The sequence below is a fragment of the Haemaphysalis longicornis genome, unplaced genomic scaffold, assembly GCF_048455015.1.
Source record: "Haemaphysalis longicornis isolate Haplotype H1 unplaced genomic scaffold, Haemaphysalis longicornis Haplotype H1 scaffold_1, whole genome shotgun sequence".
Taxonomy (NCBI): domain Eukaryota; kingdom Metazoa; phylum Arthropoda; class Arachnida; order Ixodida; family Ixodidae; genus Haemaphysalis; species Haemaphysalis longicornis.
The window spans coordinates 254,511,002-254,531,873 of NW_027526203.1; the positions used below are offsets into that span (position 1 = coordinate 254,511,002).

The 20,872-nt window shown below is 48.6% G+C and overlaps 1 protein-coding gene across 2 annotated transcripts in view; it reads right to left on the reverse strand.

Moving 5' to 3' along the window:
- The window catches only part of LOC144144444 (lysosomal alpha-mannosidase-like), a 522,591-nt gene that overhangs the window by 67,730 nt on the left and 433,989 nt on the right, over positions 1-20,872 (reverse strand). The window contains exons 4-5 of one of the 2 annotated variants that reach the window (XM_077675887.1): positions 7,878-8,071; positions 1,421-1,526 (exon numbers count right to left, since the gene is read on the reverse strand). In XM_077675887.1, the coding sequence (XP_077532013.1) occupies positions 1,421-1,526; positions 7,878-8,071 (300 nt within the window). Of the gene's footprint in view, positions 1-1,420; positions 1,527-4,292; positions 4,700-7,877; positions 8,072-20,872 lie in introns of those variants that run through there. The other variant, XM_077675896.1, reaches the window with a different exon arrangement.

A 20,872-nucleotide genomic window follows, 5' to 3' on the forward strand; every position in this document is an offset into this window, starting at 1 on the left:
TGATTCAAGTGTACTCATAAACTGCAACAGCCCTTAACTACTAAATATAAGCCATGTCATTACTTAATGTAATGAAAATATGTTCTCAGTGTTCAGATTGTTATTTCTCTCCATATTTTATTTATGCAGGTCCCCGACAATCGAATAGTCGTTTACTTTCTTGAGGGAGAGCAAGCGCTCATACTTCTTTTCCTATTTTTTGGGATGCTAGAACGCTTTAGTGAAAGATGACAGGCACGTGTTCATCACAAACTGAAACAAAATACTAATGTACGTCATGTTCCTTGGAATGATTGATCGATTGATTATGATGTTTAACGCACCGACGCTACAGAGGCGTCGTAGTGGAGGGCTTAAAATTAATTTTGACCACCTGGGGATCTTTAGAGGGACCCTGCAACACTGTTTGTGCAGTGCAAGTAAACCTGTGCGATGTTTAGATTACACTGCCAGGAACACCTGAGCCAAATATTACACACGCACATGAAGCGGGAAGCGCACAAATCGCTGTGAAAGACACGGAAAAACCAACCGCGCTCTCTTCATTTCTCCTCATTATGCACCCCTGGCATGACCTAAATGACGTCATTTGGGCCATGGCTGTCCTATTGGCTGTCGCTGGTCAACTTTGCGGCTTATTTCTCGCATTTCCTGTGACGATCCGCCGTCATCGGCGCTGTGTACCAACCACTTCTATGCCTGCACCTGTACAAACAGTTTTAGCGTTTCTTTTGTGTTTTGAGGGCGTGCGGAGTTTGAGTGAAGGACTCAATGCTCCCCTTTCAACAAGACCACTCAAGAACAAACGTTTAGTGCTTCAAAAACGCCCTACCAGCCTGAGCGCACACTTGCGAACAGGTAGCCATACCTGCTTTTTTGTGGCACCAGACCGGAAATAGACCCCTCCACGTTGCGGAGAAAAGGAGAAAACTCCCCGGCATGTGATATATCGAAGGCCGCCAAAGAGAACACTGCGAGCTGCCCCCCTCTCCGGGAGAGAGCGCGCAGCTTTCTTCGCGTTGTGCGTGGTCGAGTTGAGAGGGAACAATTATGCGCGATTTCTCATCTCGCGTAGTTTCGGTGATAGTGAACGGATTTTCATAATTCTTGAGAGAGGAGATTGCTGGGACGATAGACTTTACCCCAAAATACATTACGAGTAGTTGATGGTAAGTGTTGCAGGGTCCCTTTAAAGTGCGCCGAAATCTCGAACACGCGCGTTTTCGCCTCCATCAGAAAAGTGGCCACCGTGGCCACGAATCAAACCCTGCTCTTTAGAATGAGGCAACTGCGATGGCGGCCCGCACGACTGGTGTTAAGATTAAGACCAAGACATTGTAGTAACCGCTTAATGTTCCGTTTGCCCCAAGCATGCTGTGACACTTTCCCATCCCCGTAAATGATCTAAGCCGTGACGCACCAATGTATTTGTCTGCTCTCCATACGAACTCCATCTGCTTGTTATTCTGCCGCCACTCTTTGTCGTCGAGATGAATGCGGCCCAAGAAAAGACCGTCGAAACCCATCTGAAATATGGGACAAGAAGGAAATTACAATGAGCACAGTTTTTGGCAGAGTGCCACCAATCACCCACCAAAAAGTTCCATCCAGTTATGATGCACCCAATGGCCACAGAAACCACAACTCCAAGTCGCAAAGTATCCTGCTTAATTGCATTTCTCCAACAGCAAGAACAGGAAGCATTGGAAAATGGGGCTGGACGCACAAACAATCCCGTTTGTGACGGTGCCAGGAATTTGTCAGCAAACCATGTGTAATACAGCTGCTGCTGCTGCGGTTTGCACAGCGCTTAATTTATCCAGCAAAAGAGTTGCATATTGAAGTGTTTACAACCGCATTGCAGATCCGCAAAGTGGCAAGCTTCATGAGAGAGTGCAGATTCAACACTGTTGTGACAGATGCAAGGAAGAAAGACTGTTTTCTTCCCTGCGTGTCTTGCTTGATCTTCAGCCCCAGCTAGCAACTAGGCAGGTTCCTCTACAATTAAAAAAATTATGCCCTCCCAAATTTGCTGCCGTCAACTGAGGAGTAACATACACACATTTTGAGCAGAACTATAGGATAGTACTCTTCCTATTACTAATACTACTGCCACCTGCAAGCCAGCGCACACATCAAGTAATGTGGGTGGGTGAATAACTCGTACCTAGAGCCACAAGAAAGAGCACGGATCATGGCATCTGACTTCACTGTTGCTTGCCAGAGACTGGTGGATGCAGTAGTCGTTTCACTGCTGAATTAGCCTATTAACATGTACTACATCAGCTGCTGGGAAGAGAAATTCTCCGAAATTCTCGCAATCGTGGTTTGTAAACTTGCGTGGAACTGCACATACCACTGTACTTTGCATTTGCGTGGTTTGTCACCCTATTGTCCCACCCTCACAGCAATTGTCCCACTTAATGGGCAACAAACAATTATTCTAGTGCAGTTACTAATAAAAAAGTGTACCACAGTTTTGTTCCAACCATGATTTAATTTCATGGCACCCTTTTTGTATCAAGATGATGACATGTGCCATCTTGCCAAAGGAGCTAAAGTATGTGTGCTGAACTACTCTTTCCCTTTAGCGCCGCTATTCGCAGCAGGCTCAAATTAAACTTTATTCATAAAATGTAGTAACTGTTTTATGCTATACTACTTTCTCTAATTTTCCCCCCACCATCATTCAATCATTTTTTTTTTAGTCACCTCTACAGCCTCGTAGTTTACTGTCTTTGTATCACCTTTCCACACTAGGGTTTCAGGAAGGTGAATATTTCCCACATATTGATTTGGATGCATGCCACATTTCAAAAAAATGTGTCAAATCACATTTCCTTTCGGCAGACACCATCGTTTTGGGCATACTTCCCCACAAAGGTCTTCATTAACCAGCAACATGCTTCAACTGCACAAAGCAAAGCACTGCATTTGGAGTTACCATAGAGATTTTTCTTTCTGATATCAAATTTATCTGCCCCATAAATCTGTAACGATGTTGTGGACATAATTTTTTTCTCTCTATTTACTCACGTCTCCTTTACCTGTTTTGTTTTTTGGTTATTTTGGCTGCCTTTGCTTCTTCATGAACTACCATAGGGACAAAACTACAGCACCAGCTATTGGTTGCTGCTACAGGCTTGTGCCAGAGGTGCACAAGCCTGCACTTCTTGGCACAAGCGGTGCAGGCTCGTGCTCACGGACACCGAGGTGCCTGGCAAAATCTTATTTGTGGCTGCATTATGTAGTTTATTTAGCCCATGCAATATATAATAGGACTCTTAGCAAAAATATTGGGCCTCAGATCATTTGTAATGACCAGCAGAAGAGAAAACACCATGAGCTGTTTGGGGCCACTGCATGAACCATCGCAGTGACATCACACTGCTTTGCAATGTGTTTTCACAACATATAAGTCTTCAAAATTTTTACTTTCACCACTTTCATGGTTTACATGAAACTTTCATTTGTTCACGCACAGGTTGTACCAGATGCATGCGCTAGCAATTTGCTAAATCTTGTCCTGTAGACTTACCAATGTGCCGTCATAGCTGACATCAGTGAATGCTGAAACACTTGTTTGCTGTTCGTATCCATACTCCTGATTTGGCCATGAACTAAGCTGTTTTAGGTTGCCAATTGGTTCCTCATCATCGGAATGAATGCAACTTTCCCGCAATGTGCCCACCAGTCATGCTACCTCAGCATGGGCTGCCAATGGGGCCCAACTGCAACAGGAGGCACTTGGGGTAAGGGAGGTGTGGGGCTGCCTTTTCAGAGCACTTGTGTGGGAGAAAAATGTTTAGCTGGCTTCAACTAGTCTCATTTAGGCAGGTTCGTAACCACATTCCCAACTGGGACAGCTGCTCTCAGAAGGAGGCTGCTGGTCCCAACTAGAACCAGTACTAGCTGAAAGCAGTCCCATGTGCCACCAGAACAGCAACACGTCATGCACAGCATCCACGGTGCATTCAAAGGTTTTTTTTATTCGCTAGCAGTGTCTATTCTTCCGGCATACGGGAGAATATGTCACATGACAAGCTGCAATATATCGCATCAGCCGAACGCGAACTGGCGGTAATTTAACGATCTCCCATGAATAGTTGCAATTTCAAATCTCGGCATTTTACTCATGATTCCTTCACAGAAGGTAACAACCGAGGGATCATGCTACCTGGCCTAGACTAGGATGAGCAACTTACGTATGCGTAATGGGGTAAGCTCAACAAAAGCTTCGCACTTTGTAACTACGCCGGCAAAATAGCTGCTACTAACAACCCGAGTCATACCTCCATGTTCTAGCCACAGCTGGGTGACGAGTGCAGAAATGGCCGTTTGGACAAGGTTCCCATTATGTTACTTCACTTTTGCGCAACACGCGATGGAAGTAGCATATTTTCGCAGTCAGGCATTCATGACACAGCACGAGAGAAGGACACATCGTTCCCCAAGAAAGACGTCCGAAGCAGTTAGGTGACAGGACCATGATGGGTCGGACTGCGGCCCAGTTCATATTCACCAAACACATCTCCAACGCTTCTCTATGTCGCGATAGACTCCATTAATGTGGAATTACGCCACATGCCACTCACTTGCTGTCGTCTTCGTCATGAGCGAACACACGAAATAACCACGTATGGATAACTAACCACGCTTTTTTGTTATCGTCGCCATATTGGCTATACTTGGCGTGGCTCGAGTTGACTTCTCTGCAAGCTTGATCGATGCTTGAGCTTTTATTTCCTAATTTTTAGAACAATGAAAATGAGCATTGGATACGAAACAGTGAAAGTGAGCACTGGGCACGATATTTTGCGGCTATTAACTGCAGAGCTGTTCAAGCTTTCAGTTCCGCCGTATAGCGTTACCAAAAAAATGTTGTTTCAATTCGCGCGCCATCAGCCGCAAAGGGTTCGCACAACATCCGACAGATGGCGACGAGTGTACTGGCCAGTAAGAAGACGCATTGAAACATCCCCCTCGCGAGGGGCACGATCAAATGCAGAGCATTTCCGGGGGCGCACGACGTTAAGTAGTTTGCGTTACGTTAATGTTGTTGCACTTGTGGCAACTGCTGACGAGAGAGCGCTCGTCAGCAGTAATTTGAATGAGTCAACGATATAAGGCGCGTTCATAGCCTCGCATTCTGTGTCGGCTTTGTGGCGCAGTGGGTAGAGTACCTTGTACATTGCGTTCCACCCGCAGGGTCGAGGGGTCGAAACCTGGCGCCTGATAGTATTTCTTTTTTTTATATAGTAGGGAGGGTTGCGGTGCGGACTACGGACGCCAACGCGGGTGACATCGTGAGTTACTGAAATGCTCTGCATTAAAAAAAAAAAAAGCTACCGAGCGCACGTGAGCGTGCACCTCGTGAGGAGCGCCTAGCGTCGGCAAGTTCGACCTTCGGGAACACCCTGGCCAGTGTACGTGGTGTGATATCTCGCGTGCTGTACACCTCGCTAGTTCACGTGCGTTCGTGCCTGAAGTGGGGAGCACAGACACCCAGTTCGTGCTACAGACGCCAAGTTCGCTAAGCCGGTTGCCTCGGGTTCTAGCGCGTGCTAAAGCGATCCACTTTGAAAGAGAAGTGGAAGCCTGCGGACTTTTTAAAACGACCCGGGCCTCCCAGGCATGGGAGACCTTTCAGCGGCAAGTTCGGAAATCCGAGCGAGGTGCATGGAAGTCCATGTTCGGAAATCCATGCGAGGTCTCCGGAAATCCATGCGGAAATCCACGCGAGGTCTCCGGAAATCGACGCGGAGTTCGGAAATCCTTGCGAGGTCTCCGATGAAGGGAGAGGGGGCCGCAAGCTCTGCTCTTTCGCCGGCCTTGCACCGCTAATGCAAACTGTGCAATTTTTTTTTACGGCGGAGCTGTCATAGGTTAGGTTTGTGCAATTTTTTTTTACGGCGGAGCTGTCATAGGTTAGGTTCTGAGCAAAAGTGTGTGTGTCGACAGGGCGTGTAGAAAAAAGTTGCGTCGACAAATTTTTTTCTTGCGCAAAGCTAACTTTTCGGTGAATGCTCTATAGGTCTCAATCTAATGTAAGTATCTTGAAAAAAAAATTATTCCTAAATTTGCCGTTCGGACGAGTTTCATTTACTTTTCATAATTAGTTAGTTCAGAGCAAGTTGCAAACGTTACAGAATTCCCGGCTGCTGTCAACATGGTTAGCCCTTGTTTTCGTCGTAAAAATTTGTTGCCCGATGTTCTATGTACCAGAGGAAATGCAAAAATATTGTGTTCGCTAATAGGCGTATTACAGCAGTATAACTGGTGCAAGTTTGTATTGAAACATACACACTAATTCACTCAATACAGGGGGTTACAACAATAAATTAGCGTCTTAACAAACCTTTCCTGATCAATCCGCTTTTCCGCCCACGCTGAAACTTTACACGAAGGTCGCATTTTGGTGTCTATCTTTTTCTATGTTCTTGCTGGGCTAGTCTAAGTTTTGAGGGGTGAGGCCAAGTTTAATCAGATTTTACAAGGCTGTTCCGGTCGGTCCCCCACACTGACAGCGGATCCCAGGGAAAAGAACCCAGCTCCGCTTTTTCTCCAGCCTTGCACCACTAGTGCCAGCTGTGGCTTTTTTTTTTTTTTTGCGTTTTAGTAGCCCAAGGAGGACTATCACCTCTAAAATGGTATAGTAAGGGGTGCGCATACGCATATGCACCTTGTGCCCATACTCGAGCAGGCGCGAAAGTTGGCTTCACCGTTATATTACCCTATCTGCGGTGGTGCACCCTTTACAGGCGACACAATTTTTTTCTTCGAATTCTTTTTTTTTTTTTTTTTTGCTTCCGTTTCTCGGGTTAAGCTCTGCGGTTAAAATGCCCGGAACATTAGACTACGCCTGGCCCGCACTCGGACCACTTCATCCTGTGAGTTAAGTAGCATCAATAAAAGAAATGCTTTCTCGACGCGTTCTGGGCGTGTGCCGCCGCGAGCCCCTTTCACGAAGACGAATATCCCGGTGTGTTCTATAATTGCGCGTTCACCATCGAAATCATAGGCCGTTCGAAACATGAGGGAGGAAATACTCACCGGGACGTTCGCTTTTAAACGCCTCACGCCATATAGAACGGCCCACGCGCTTCTAGGGCACGTGCAGCCGCGGGAGTTGTTCGCAAATGCGAAAATACACGGAGCTCTAGCCATGTAAGCTTCGCTTAAAACGATTTTCGCATGGGAGAGCCGGATGACAACCTTGTAACTGCTCCAGGATGACTACCTTGGAACTGCCTGTCCCCTGGGGTATCTATCTTTTTATAGAACAAAACACGCGATGCCGGTTTTCTGGGCATCGGGTGTTTCGTCATGAATTCATCATTCGTGCAATTTTCTCGGGCGGCGGAATGGATTCGTGACTCTAGTGCATTGGGGTGAAGCGAAACTACGGGATTGCATAACAATGCAATAAAGTGTGCCATAGAGTGCTATGGGGCGTTCCAAACTGTTGTGCCATTAATAACCCAGTCCAAAATATTTTTGAGGTCCTTGCACTGCCAGACTAGCGTTGGTTGTGTATACAGTCTCGCATGCAGCAGTGCAAGATGACCACCGCTGTCTCATTTGGAGCGGAGATCTCATGATGTTTTGAAGACAAAGAGTGCCGACAATGATGATGGATGCGACCTTCCCGTCAATGGCAACGATGGCAATGCGTTTAGATGTACATGTAAGTACAGACAGTCAAATTCTTTTTGGGAAGCAGAAAACAAATGTCGCGTCTTTTTTTCTGCAAGGGCTTCCCTCGCAGTGCATTGCGCTTTTCGTCAGTAAACGGCGGCTGAAGTGCCGCTCGTCTTGTGCGTCGCATTGCAAGCACGAACCACCGTGAAGGCCCACCAGGACAGGCGGCTGCATACCTGGGCAAAGAGAGCGGCCTCCTGGCGTGCGTGTCCGAATGGGTCGATCTGCCAGGCGACGTGCGAGCGGCCGCAGCGGCCGAACGTTGCGTTCAGCCAGCGCAGTCCTAGAGACATCTCGTCCACCGTGGCCGTGTAGTGGGTCGTGGCCTCGTCGTTCATGCACCAACCGCCACCCGCGAACTCCAAACGGCCTGCAAACACCATTCACCCGTTCGTTGACCAAATACCGAACGATGGTGGTTCTCGACCATTAGCTTATTGAGAACTAGTTCTGAGCTTTTAAAAGTGACGGAGGACACCACGATGAGCTATGCTGATGCGTGTAATGTCGTCAAACAATTATCTCTGGCAGCTTTAAGTCACGATAGCAAAAAACTTCTATTCCCGCCTTTTGAGTGTGTGGGTGGCTTTCTCGCACAATTTAAGTGTTATCCAAAAAGCCGACTTTAAAGATGTGCTAAGCGGAGAAGTCAAACGTACGTGCCATGCCGCAAAGTTTTTTTCCACTGGTGACAAGGTTTGGCAATGCAGAAAAAGGGTAGTGTCGCTGAGGGACTCACGCACCGCCTGGAGCCCGCTCAAGGATCCCTCGCGGTCTGCGAGCCCCCATTTGAGAACCACTGGTTTATATGCTTGCGGTACCTTGCGGCAATGTCATCAGCATTATAGCAGCATATCGCACGGTGCTTCGGAGATTTCGTTACGGAATGTGCTTTGGACTGCGGAAATGGTATGAAAGGGAGGAGAATTTCTCCGGGGCTTCATTCAAGGCTTCGCCATTTCTGAGTTCGTCCAGTACACCCGCCTTCTCCCTCACATACCTTATGAGCATCATTCTTCACCACTCCCCATTAGATCTAGATATCGCCTTTAGTGTTGTGATATAAACTTGAAGCGCGGTTTGGATGTCATGGAGGAGGCGAAGAAACCACTTGGGTGAAGGGTTTCAGGCAGCATTATGGTCAGGATAAGTGCAGGGTTAAATTTTGATAGCGTGATTTTGTGACGCGCGTACGAACGTACACACATATTGTTTGCAGGGGAAGGCGTAATGCATATAGCATTCTGGGATTAAGGAAAACAGGAACTCGTGGCAGCCACTGCTGTTAGCAGATACTTGTCTTCGGCAATGTGCATGCGTCGCCTTAAATGCCCAGAAGACATTTTAACGGAGAACATTCAATTGTCACTGTTTCATAATTTGACCGAAAGGTCTACGCTTAGGGCACCCAAACAGAATAACGTATACGGACGGGTTCCACCGAGTTTTGTGCCCCCGTTAAGCCATAATGTCGTATAAGGCTCGTAAGCAGAATTAACATTTAATCCTTTCTCGCAAGGTTAGGAGGAGGGGGGAGGAGTTGATGTGGCGACTCAACATTAACGGAATGTTCGACCAATTTTAAAAATTGCTGACGCTGCATTGGCTAATGCACGCGCTGGGCGTGAATGCGTGCTTTGTCGATCCCAAAGCTGCGCAAAGCACATTCTCCATTCATTAACGGAAGCGCCGCAAAGAAGCGGAAGGCCGCGAGGACACGCGCGTAAAACTTCGGAGAAAGAACGGCACGCCCTCGCCCTCATCATGCTCACGTACGTCCACCCGGCGCGGTGCTGCTTTCTGCTGGAAGCTCCGAGTAAGCTTTCAGACTAGTGCAGCTAAGCGCAGCCGCTTAAACTTCCCCGCTCGTACATTAAGTACGCGGAAGAGCTCATTCGTGACGACGCGAGGAAGTGCCCAGAGAACAAAGGCGCTCAGACGTGAGCGCCCACGCGGAAAATGCCTCCCGTCTCAAGCTTATCAATCTCGTCTCGTGCTGTAGAACTAACTGCAGCCGTAGAGGATGCACCCATACCTCTAATTCGGGTCGTCTCTAGCCCAACCGCCTCCTTTCTGGACTGTTGGGCGCATGCGCACATGATTTCGGAAGACACTGTCTCAGCAGTTTTTTTTTTTTTTTTTCATTGATTGATTTATTGTAGCGTTTAGCGCGCCGACGCAACGCAGGCGATGAGGCGCGCCGTAGTGGAGGGCTCCGGATTAATTTTTACTACCTGGGGATCTTTGACGTGCGCCGAAATCTCGTACACACGGGCGTTTTTGCTTTTTGCCTCCATCCGAAAAGCGGCCGCCGCGGCCGGGAATCGAATCCGCGTCCTCGTGCTCAGCAGCACAACGCCTTAGCCACTGAGCCATCGCGGCGGGTCAGCACTTTTTTTTATGCGCACGCATGAAACAGTTCAAAATGGTGGCGTCCGAGTGGTTTTGATTGCAAAGGTGCGATCCCGCGGTTCCGCTTCACCACAGTGCATTCGACTGACCAATCCATGCAGCCAGCGATGGAATGTCGGCGAACGACGGCGTCGAGCATACGATTTGGCTCAAAAGTTTGGTCCGCATGTCCTGTGGCACCACGCAATGCAAGCATGACGTTCACAATTGCGAAATTCCACAGTGCAGATCGCATTCTTCTGAGTCAAATGGTGTGCATGCTGCTCTCGCGGTATGGGGTCGGTCATTCCACTGGTGTGTGGTGAAGCGGAACCACGGGATCGCCGTAGAGTAGCCTCCGGCGGGGAGCGCGTTGGTGGTCGTTGTCGCCAGCCGCACGGCGCTCGCGCGCGACCTCAAGGCCATCGACAGACAGCCGTAAAGTGTGTTTGAAGAGCGGATAGTTTGGGTCGGTTGTGGCCTGTTCGGGCTAAAAGTCGTACGGCACGATGATGGGCGTCGACCGATGACGTTGACAGCTCGCAGTGGCGGGTGTTGCATGATGAGGGTATATATTTTTAATTTAGACGGGTGCAGATACGTGTGGTCTTGGTGCCGGAGACGGTGGTGTTTTTACATGGAGAACCGAAATTAGCTGTTATTCCGCCGGCAGCTGTCCTGAAATTAGCGCAAGTGCATTCGACTGTCCTGTCGCAATTCGGGTTAGGCGGCAGGAATATGCCATAAATGTGGGATAAATAAGGGGTATATATATATAGAAATAAGGGTTGGCAGTCAAGAAAACCTCGGAAAGCAAAGGGGAGAATTTGGTAGGTCATTGAAACAGATAAAGAATTTGGAAAGAAAGAAAGAAAGTGGAGAAAAAATGCCCGCCAGGTGGGATCCGAACCCACGACCTCCAGAATACAGGTCTGGTGCGGTAACCACTACGCTACCGGCGGGGCGATTTTCCCCTCCACTTTCTGGGGTATTTATGTTTAGGTATTTTTGTTTCCTGTGCTTGGGGGTGGTAGCCAGCGCCACTCGGACTACTCGGGGTGAAGGGGACCTTCTTTTTAACCCCCGGGCCATGACTCGAGTGTCTACGACATGTCGAGAGTGGTCGACCAGCATTGAACCCCTTAAGCTCCCTATGGCACCAAGACTGCCAGAACAGAGGCCCTGGCTATGCATGTAGCGAATCAGAATAGGAAATAAGGGGCTCGTTGAACTAAGACAGAAATAAGGGTTGGCAGTCAAGAAAACCTCGGAAAGCAAAGGGGAGGATGTGCTAGCTCAATGAAACAGATAAAAAATTTGGAAAGAAAGAAAGAAAGAAAGTGCAGAAAAAAAAATGCCCGCCGGGTGGGACCCGAACCCTTATATATATATATATATATATATATATATATATATATGGAGAGCGAGGCAGAGAGAGAGAGAGAGAGAGAGAGAGAGAGTTCCTTACGGGAGGTGAATTCGGTGTCATGGGAAGATGGAGCGGGAAGTTAACTCGTCTGCACCTTCTGCGTGTGCGCACAGGAAAGGAGCGCTGCGCGCCTATAGAGAGCATCATCACGCTGAATGAGTGGTTTCTCCTACGTGCGTTTGCGTGTGAGAAATGGAAGCAGCGCGAGCCTAACGGCACCCCAGGCGGACGCCCGGGCCACGCGCCCTTGTTCGTGCGCGCGCGTGCGTCCGGGCGTCGGCTGATTGATTTACAAGCGCGGCGTCCTTGCGGTGGTCCGCGCCAGTGTCGCTCCTTTTCTCCCCTCCGCCGGCGGTGCCAGCTCGTCTTCTCAACGACTCGTGCGGGAACGCACGACGTGAATGGCCGCTCAGCGGCCGCCATAAATCTAGGCGACCGCCTGCTCTGCCTAGGGCGCCTCGCGCGTCCACCGAGGAACCCTAGCTCTGCCCCCTTTCTTGCGCCGGCCGCGCACGCGGCGGGAAATAAAGGCTTGTTGCGCATACCCACAATTCTTGCACATACGGACTGGAGGAGCGACAAAAGACACCTGCCGGTGAGGGGGTGCGGGAAGGGAAGGGGCATGCGGCAGCTCACGCTGTGCTGTGGCCGCGAAGAGCGCGGTCGTATATTCGGAGGAGCCCGGAAAGAGTGGTGTTGTTGCTCTCTCGGGAAGAAATGATCGTGTGGAACTAGACAGGCCCCGCGCGCAGCCGCAACGAGGGTCAAACAATAGTTCCGAGCCGACCGGCCTGCCTCATTCACCGCCACGCCGAGACTGGCGCCTAGGGGTTCCCTTCCTCCCCATAGGAATACCCAGCTTCAAGCACGAGGACGCACTAGTAGGGTTTGAGCGAATTAGACTATGCGGGCATGCTAGTAATGATAATGATAATGCCTACTGCCTCAAGGCGGAGAACTCGACGTTCTGCCTGCTTTGCTTTGAAACTGACAGGCCTAAACCAGAGGGAGATGTGTTGGTATAGTTGAACAAAGCAACCAGTGCCGTTCTAAACGTCTCCGTGCGGAAGTGGAACAAAAAATCAGCCTCGCATAATCCTGATCCTTCAAAGTACCTTCAAATTACCTTTAAAGTGAAATACTTATATTGGGTGCGAATTCTCTCTGGTTAAGTTTTCGCTGATTGATTGATTGATTGTTCGGTTTAACGCGCCGACGCAGCGCAGGCGATGAGGCGCGCCGTAGCGGAGGGCTCCGGATAAATTTTGACCACCTGGGGTATTTACAAAAAAAAACTGCTAGTTTTCTTAAAAATAGTTCTTCAAATATGCCTGTCACGATAAACATTATCAATCGTGGTTTTCTGAGGAGCTCGACGCTATAAAAAAGAAAAAGCTAAAGTAGGGACAACGTGCGCCGAAATCTCGTACACACGGGCGTTTTTGCTTTTCGCCTACATCAGAAAAGCGACCGCCGCGGCCGGGAATCGAACCCGCGACCTCGTGCTCAGCAGCGCAACGCCTTAGCCACTGAGCCACCGCGGCGGGTAGTTTTCGCAGTCATGAGCCACATCTAAGTAGGCTATACGAGAACCTAACAGGTTGACAACGGAATACTGCTTCTCGGCAAGGAAGAAGTGTAGGTCGACGTTGGCTAGCTGCGGGAAAAACAAAAACCTACTGTAGAACGGCTGCAATCTGCGCTAGTTGGTCCACGACTGGTGAAAAGCATATTTCCAACTTTGACGGATACGGACAGAAAATACAGGACCACGCCACTACGAATACAGACAGAAAAGAAGTACAGAAAATCGGCGTGCCCTGTATGACTTTTCTGTCTATATTCGCCAAAGTCGAGCTGCTTTTCGCAGCGAAAACACATCTCAGCTCCGACATGTGAGCCTTGCCTGATCTGTACCTTCTTGTTGTGTTTTATTTGGGCTTTACGCGTCGAAGTCATGGGATCCGGACTAATCTGGAGTACGCGCTCTGAGTCCTAAATTACTCAGTACCCCCACAGGTGCGTAAGCCAGCCCTGCCCCCCTCCCTCCTCGCCGTGGCAGGCGTTGATTGATTGCGTCGAGTGCCGCTACTGCGCGGTGATCAGTATACTTGAATCACGGCGTAGTATATAGTACGGGTCTCGCTTTGGAAACTGGGAGGGGCGGGGGGGCAGGATTTGATTTTTATGAATGTGATCCTTAAACGTCTCTTTAACGGCCAGTAAACTTGCATAAGAACCCGCGGTCTGTGTGAGAAATCAACGGTAGAATCTGCAGGAGTAGTCGTATGATTCCGGCTTCTGAAAAACTGGGGTTCCGTCACAGCAAGCCGGCCTAGTTGGAAACGATTCATGATTGGACTTGCGCAAAACAAACGGGGACGAGAAAGAACGACAAGGACGAGCGCCCTGTGCGCTCGTCCTTGTCGTTTTTCCTCGTCCCCGTTTGTTTTGCGCAAGTCCAATCATGGGGTTCCGATCCTATCACCAGAGGTGGACAAATTTAATGAAATTTGCGGCGGCCATTTAAGACAAGCGACGAATTCACGTAATCTATTGTCTTGCATACTACATGATATTTTAAATATCAATGCAGAATTTGTATAAAACGTGATTATCGGGCCTAGTGTACTCATTTGACGACACTACACAAAATATCTACGGGTGCCTTGATAACAAAATTAAAACTGCTATAGTTTTCTTAAAAATAGTCCTTCGAATATGCCTGTCACGATAAACATTATCAATCGTGGTTTTCTGAGGAGCTCGACGCTATAAAAAAGAAAAAGCTAAAGTGGGGACAAGTTTTGACGACAGGGAGGGCAAGGAAATTGGAATCCCGGTTCATCAAAACGTTTATAAATTATTAAATACTTGCACTACCATGTTGGCCTTCTGTCTGTAGGCTCAGCATGTAATAAATTTTACTAAAAGAGGAAATACAGTGTGTTCTGCTTAAAATAAACCTTTTAATTGCCTAATGAAGTACTTATTTGCCATGACTGACAATAAGTTATTACTTCTACTATCGGCACAATTGTTCCTTTCTACACTTATAGGGTCCAAAGTTTACGAAAACACACTGAAAAATCATGCGCCCCTCCGCCTACCGACGACGAACGACGACGGGTGAACGCGAAGCTTTTCCGTGAGGGATCCTTGGTTGTCGTCCGAGTTTCGACTTCGACTAGCAGATAGTGTGGACTTTGACTCGTCGAGCTTTGAATTTGATTCGCAAGCAGTTTGGAAATTGGACTTTTGATCGCAGCGGCTTTGAATTTGACTCTTCGCCATTTGCTTTTGCACCAAGAAAGCTTCGCGTTCATCTATCGTCGCCGTTAGACGGAGGGGTGCACGATTTTTCTAATTTTGCACGTCTATGCACCCCTCTCCAAAGGCAAATTGCTCCGACTGTGTCAAAGTGGTGCTCAATAAAGATAAAGAAAGTGTCAAAGTGGTGCAATCGGATAGATGTTGGCATCATAGCCCGGAGGAGCGAAGTTCGACTCCGACCACGGGAAGCATTTTTTTTTTCTTTCACTCCACTGACGATCATCATCATCGTCTGAGGGAGTTGGTTTTCCTGCAGTGTGCTTTCAACGCGACATACGCCATCAGCGAGGCATAGGAAGTTTCGCTTCAAAAACAATTTTTGCTGTAAATGAACATTCCAGGGCTGAAAGTGCTAAGGCAGGCTAGCAGTACAGCAGCCATGCCGACGGCTGTTGAGGGTCACCAGGAGAGAGAGAGAGAGAGAGAGAGAGAGAGAGAGAGAGAGAGAGAGAGAGAGAGAGAGAGAGAGAGAGAGAGAGAGAGAGAGAGAGAGAGAGAGAGAGAGAGAGAGAGAGAGAGAGAGAGAGAGAGAGAGAGAAGAGAGATACCTTTTATTCGCGCCACGGGTCCCGAGGGTTGATGGCGAAGGCCAGCCGCGACTTTGGTAGCAGTGCGCACCAGGACGTCCTGTATTACCTGCCTAGAGCTACCCAAGGCCTCTACTCGTACCTCGCTGCTGGAGATTTGAGGGAAGAGGTCGTAAGGGCCAGCCCACACGGAATGTTCGAAAGTGGCACAGTGGCTGCACTGGGGGCAGTTGGGAGACGGGGAAAAGAAGGGGCGGATGTGGAATCCGTTTGCAAGAGTCGCCAGCAACGGACGTGATGAAGAGTGAGGACGCAACGGGCGAATGATAAAAGGGTCTAAAGAAACGAAGGAGAGCGAGGCAGCAGAGATAGGAGAGGCAGCGTTCCTTTCTCAATAGCGCGGGAGCGCAAACCACGAACGGAAAGCAAGGGTCGCCCGTCTATGACGCACAAGAGCTGCGACGACAAATACAGGTGGTTAGTTTCTGCCGACCTTCGTTGCCGATATAACTGGCATCGGACGAAGAAGAGACTCTAGTTCGCGTGAAACATCACCATATAAAATGGACGAAGTGAGAAGGCTCAAGGGAGAATTACAATTCGTGCCCCTTTACGCCTTTCTCTCGTGGCCGAAGCAATGTTAGCCCTGGTTTACGCTAACGCGCTAAATTCAGCGACAGCTGACATTTTTAACAGCTGGAATGATATCCCTAGGAAAATTTCCCACTCCGCACAACTGACTTGGGACATTTCCGCGCACCTTATTTCAGCACTCCTATAGAAGACGCGGTAAAGCAGGAATGTGTAGGCGACGGGGCGAGCTGGCATTGAAAAAGGGTTTGCGTTCGCGCGTTTGAGGAATATACTCGTGTACAAGGCCGGAAACGCATCAACACAAGTTAAAGTTCATTCTGAACAGGGACATTTTTAATGGTCGTTTGCGAACGCAAGCGGAAAATGAAGCGAGAGCAAGCAGCACACTCTAACGCGCATTCAACGTTACACGAGTGCTCCTGTCAACTGCAGATAGGCCGGGCCGGCGCGGCAACAGGTGCCTGATTGGGCCGCCGCCGCCCTACTACGCTCCGGGGTGCCGCAGCAGCGCTCCGAAGATCGAAGAGCTCCTTGGGCTTTTAAAGCGAAGCTTTCTTATTTCTCCCGGTTTTCAGGGAGCTGCTGCTGTTGCTGCTGACACCTTTCCGGGTGCGCCGCTGGGTTTTATCTTACACCACATAACCCTGACTTGCGCGTATCGCACCCGCAGGGCCCGGAAAGCAACTCGCGGAGGAAGTGAGGGGGGAGGGGGTCACCCGATGAAGTAACACCAGATAGTGCTGGCTGCACTGTAGCGGGCCCGAGGGGCCGGCCGGGAAGCGACTGGAGAAAAGCTCCTAGGGAAGCACCAGTTCCGGCGGATACAACGTTCTCCCTGCTTGGAAATGGTGGCGACTTCACCAGGGAGAGACGTGGAACGTTCCGCGTTATACGTCACGTAATTGTCGACGCACATCTTCACTGCTCACAGTTCTGGAAAATCAGCAACTACGCCAAGCACATTAACACTGAAAAAATACCGCATGGCAGGTTCTTTCAACCGAAGTATACCAGGATGAAAGCGTCGGTTCTCATCTATGCCTGCGGTCCGCCAATATTTTTTCGTAACACTTTCACTATGAGGCTGCAGAAAGGGGGGTGGGGCATAGCATCGCAGCTATCGCGGCAAAACAAAATTTACAGCACACGGCTACTCAAGCATAAATGTGGCGACTATAAAGTAATGCAGAAGGCAGGATATGACAGCCACGAGGGTGTGCGTTTCGCTGTCCTGCAACAAAACATTGACAGTCTCTGCGGTAAACCAAGCAGGCCAAATGCGAAGCTTAGGTCTTGGGATTGTTAAGATGCCATTCTGTTATGGAACCACAGAGGTGCGTTGTCGTATTCGGTATACCCCTTTCTATGTTAAAGTTGGTTGCGCGGCGTTTATGAAACTTGGCGGCCCCACGATCCGTTTCTTGTGCCCGATTGTCGTATATGAACAATGAACAATGAACAATGAACAATGAACAATGAACTATGAACATTGAGCAATGAGCAATGAACAATGAACTTTATTGGCATCATGTTCAGAATACACAATGCCGGAGACCGGCAGAAAAAGCCATCTCAAGGACAGCTTGACGGAGCTGCGGGCCCCCGTTTTGACACCAGCGTGCAACAGTGCTCTACAGTACATAAAAAATAATAAGCCACGTAGAAATAGGAGAGATTGGCTCTGCGCATATCGGTGCGTTATGCGCAGAGATGGCCTTTGACCCCCTCAACTGGAAGTGAAATCAGCTTTATCGACCTCATGTCCACATCTACCTTACCAGTGAGGTTGTGGTCTACTTATTAGGCAAGCTGCTCATAAAGATCGGTCGAGCACCATCAAGAAGATGGCGCCACTGTAGGCACCACCTCAAGACGCGATACGGGTTCTCCAAACACAGCACCTATTCTGTGGACCAGACCACAAGATAATGTTCAGCTTTATCCTGTGAACCAGACCACAGGATAATATTTGGCTTTATTCCGTGGACCAGAACACATGATAATGTTCAGCTTTGTTCTGTGGACCAAGATTGCCAAGATCGTGGTAGAGTAGGTCACGCACATTTAATATTTGTTTTGTGGGTTGTTGGTCTACAGACATTTGCGGGGGGCAGGCCAACTTAACTTAGCGTTTTCGGCGTGGTTTGTCCACAGGTCTGTGGTCTGATTTACAAAAAACCTAGGATATGAACCTGGTAACACATATTTTGACGCCGATTATTAACGTACCGCAACATTTTTTAGCAAGCCTGCCCCGAAGTCAACTGAAGCCATGCCAAGCTTGTTGTTCCATAGTCAACATGGCGACAAGTTCGCGCGGGCCAAATACGGCGCAAACTGAGCGTCTTGTAGCGTCAAAACGGTCGGCATCTTGTCATCGGGAGTTGTTGAAGACGTTTCTTAGCCCGCCTAATTTTTGTGAACGTGAACTCGGCCGCATTTCGCCGCATCGTGGTGTGGAACGTAGGGCTCGCCGCTTCGGACGTCTTTGTTGATTTCGTGTGTTCTGTTATGCTGTGTACTAAATGCCTGACGACGAAATACGCTACCTGCATCGCTTGCTGTGCGTAAAGGAGAATGCTATTCTGATTCTGATAAACGGAGATGAAACCGTCGGGGGAGGGTAGAGATATACAGCTTTGCTGTAAAAGTATCTTGTCTTTGAAGCACGAATTAAGCGTTCTAGCTCGAGGCGTAAACAAGAGTCTCGGTGTTTTTTTAATACGCGTTACGAAGCGCTCTAGCGCGAGGCGTAAACGAGTGTCCGGGTGTTGTAGTACCGTGAAATGAGACGACGATTACGACGACGATGACAGGAGATGCCAACAGCCCAGCCCCTAAGTGGCTTGGTCCCTGAATAGAAGTACGTGGCGTTACAAGTTACGTAGAGTTAGTGGTCACGTGATTTTTTCGCTCTTGCTGAAAATCACCTCCCGTAGTGTACCGCCCTGCGGTCTCTCGGGTTCTGACGAGCTTAATTTGGCTGTGTACACCAACTGTTCTCTCGGAAGTTGCTCAGCATTTTGTTGCCGCTATTCCAGTTCACGATTTATTTCAAACGGGCCGTGGTATCTAAGGAGAAATGTATAGTAAAATGTACTCCCAGTGATTTTGAGTGCACGGTGGCTATAATATCTAGAACGACAGCGTTTTAAATGAATTTTAAAGTAGCAGTGACTGTGAAGTGTGCCATGCCAATCGCGCAAATTCATTGCAGTACGAATGATACTTCCTCAGAGCCATGCGCAATAACTGCATGCTTTCAATTATATTAGACATCCACACGTGTATGCTTCATAATTAAAAAAAAAATCAAATGGTTCCTCCTGTTGAAGCTAACCAGAAATCCTGGATAAATTAGAAAGTTTTGTATACAGATTTGAATTCCATGTTTTCTGGTTATATTGGGTTAGCATTTAAAATTTTTCGGTTTTTCTTCATTACTCTGCTTGGTTTTATGAATAGCTTTTTTAGCAAGAGATTTCCTCCTCCTCCTTACAGTTGTTCATTTTATAAAGGATACAAGCATGTGTCCCATGCACGATGCATGTGCTCAGCCTTCCCACAAGCATCAGCTGCTTAAGGGGGCTGGGAAATTATATGTACTGCTCCTGTAAATAAAGATTCTTCTTCTTCTTCTTCTTCTTCTTCTTCTTCTTCTTCTTCTTCTTCTTCTTCTTCTTCTTCTTATTATTATTATTATTATTATTATTATTATTATTATTATTATTATTATTATTATTATTATTATTATTATTATCATCCGCTCGTACAGCCGGCTGTGAGGTATGTCGGTGCACTAAGACAGCATATGAAAGAAAACAGCGTGTTTACGACGAAACGTTTCAGTCCACGGCCGTGCAACCGAATGCACTGAAGAGGCAAGGTTCTCGCACAAGGGTAGAGACAGATGCAAGCGAAAAGAAGAAACTTGTAGAGCAGACACGCAACTACACACCGCAACTTAGAGCTCAGCGGACCGGCGCACGCCGCCAACACTGCCGCCTAAAGTCCCTCCAACTCGCGACCGGAGTGCCCGCCCGGGAAGGCGCAGTTCTGAAACTGAATAAGTTGCACGACAGGACCGCGCCGAACAGCACCGCCAGGCGCCGCCTCAAATGGTCCACAAAATAAGGCTGAGCATTATTTTGTGGTCTGGTCCACAGAATAAAGCCAATTATTATCCTGTGGTCTGGTCCACAGGATAAAGCTGAACATTATCCTGTGGTCTGGTCCACACAATAGGCACTGCGTTCTCCAAATTTCCTCGGTGGGATGTATGCGGTGATGAACTCTCAACTGTCCTTATGAGCGGCAGCTGTGTAACGTGGCCGCCCACGGCAAAGCGGCGCGGATGAGGAGAGGGAGAGCCAAACCAGGGGCCAACCCAGCGCCGGGGCTAGTGAAATCGCCCACCTCGAAGAAGGCCAAGAGCGGAGCAGCGGAGGCGGCCGGAAGGCAGAACAAGCAGGTATGAGAGAGAAGAAGCTGAAGCTGCTGCGATGGACTTCACACACGAGGCGTCTACCTCAAGTGCAGCTGAGCGACAACTGCCGTAGTACAGCGCTTCCCCCACCGATGGCGCGCAAGAAGTACAATGTACAAGGAAGCGAAACACGCCACGACATGAAGTATTCTTTACTCCATGCAATGCGGACATATACGTTCGGAAATTCAGTACTAATGCTTTCGCATTCGCTGTTTCGTAAAAATGTTCAGGCGTCCCAGCATTTTTTTTCACTCTCATAAGGCGTTCTTGTTGCTCAAGATTTTCGCGTCTCTTCAGTTGGCTTCACCTGACGCTTAGACCGCGTTTCTTGATATCAGCATCTGTAAATAACTATAAATGCTCCGCGCAGCGCTTAAACTTTTTCGCATTTTACTTCGAAGGGAAACA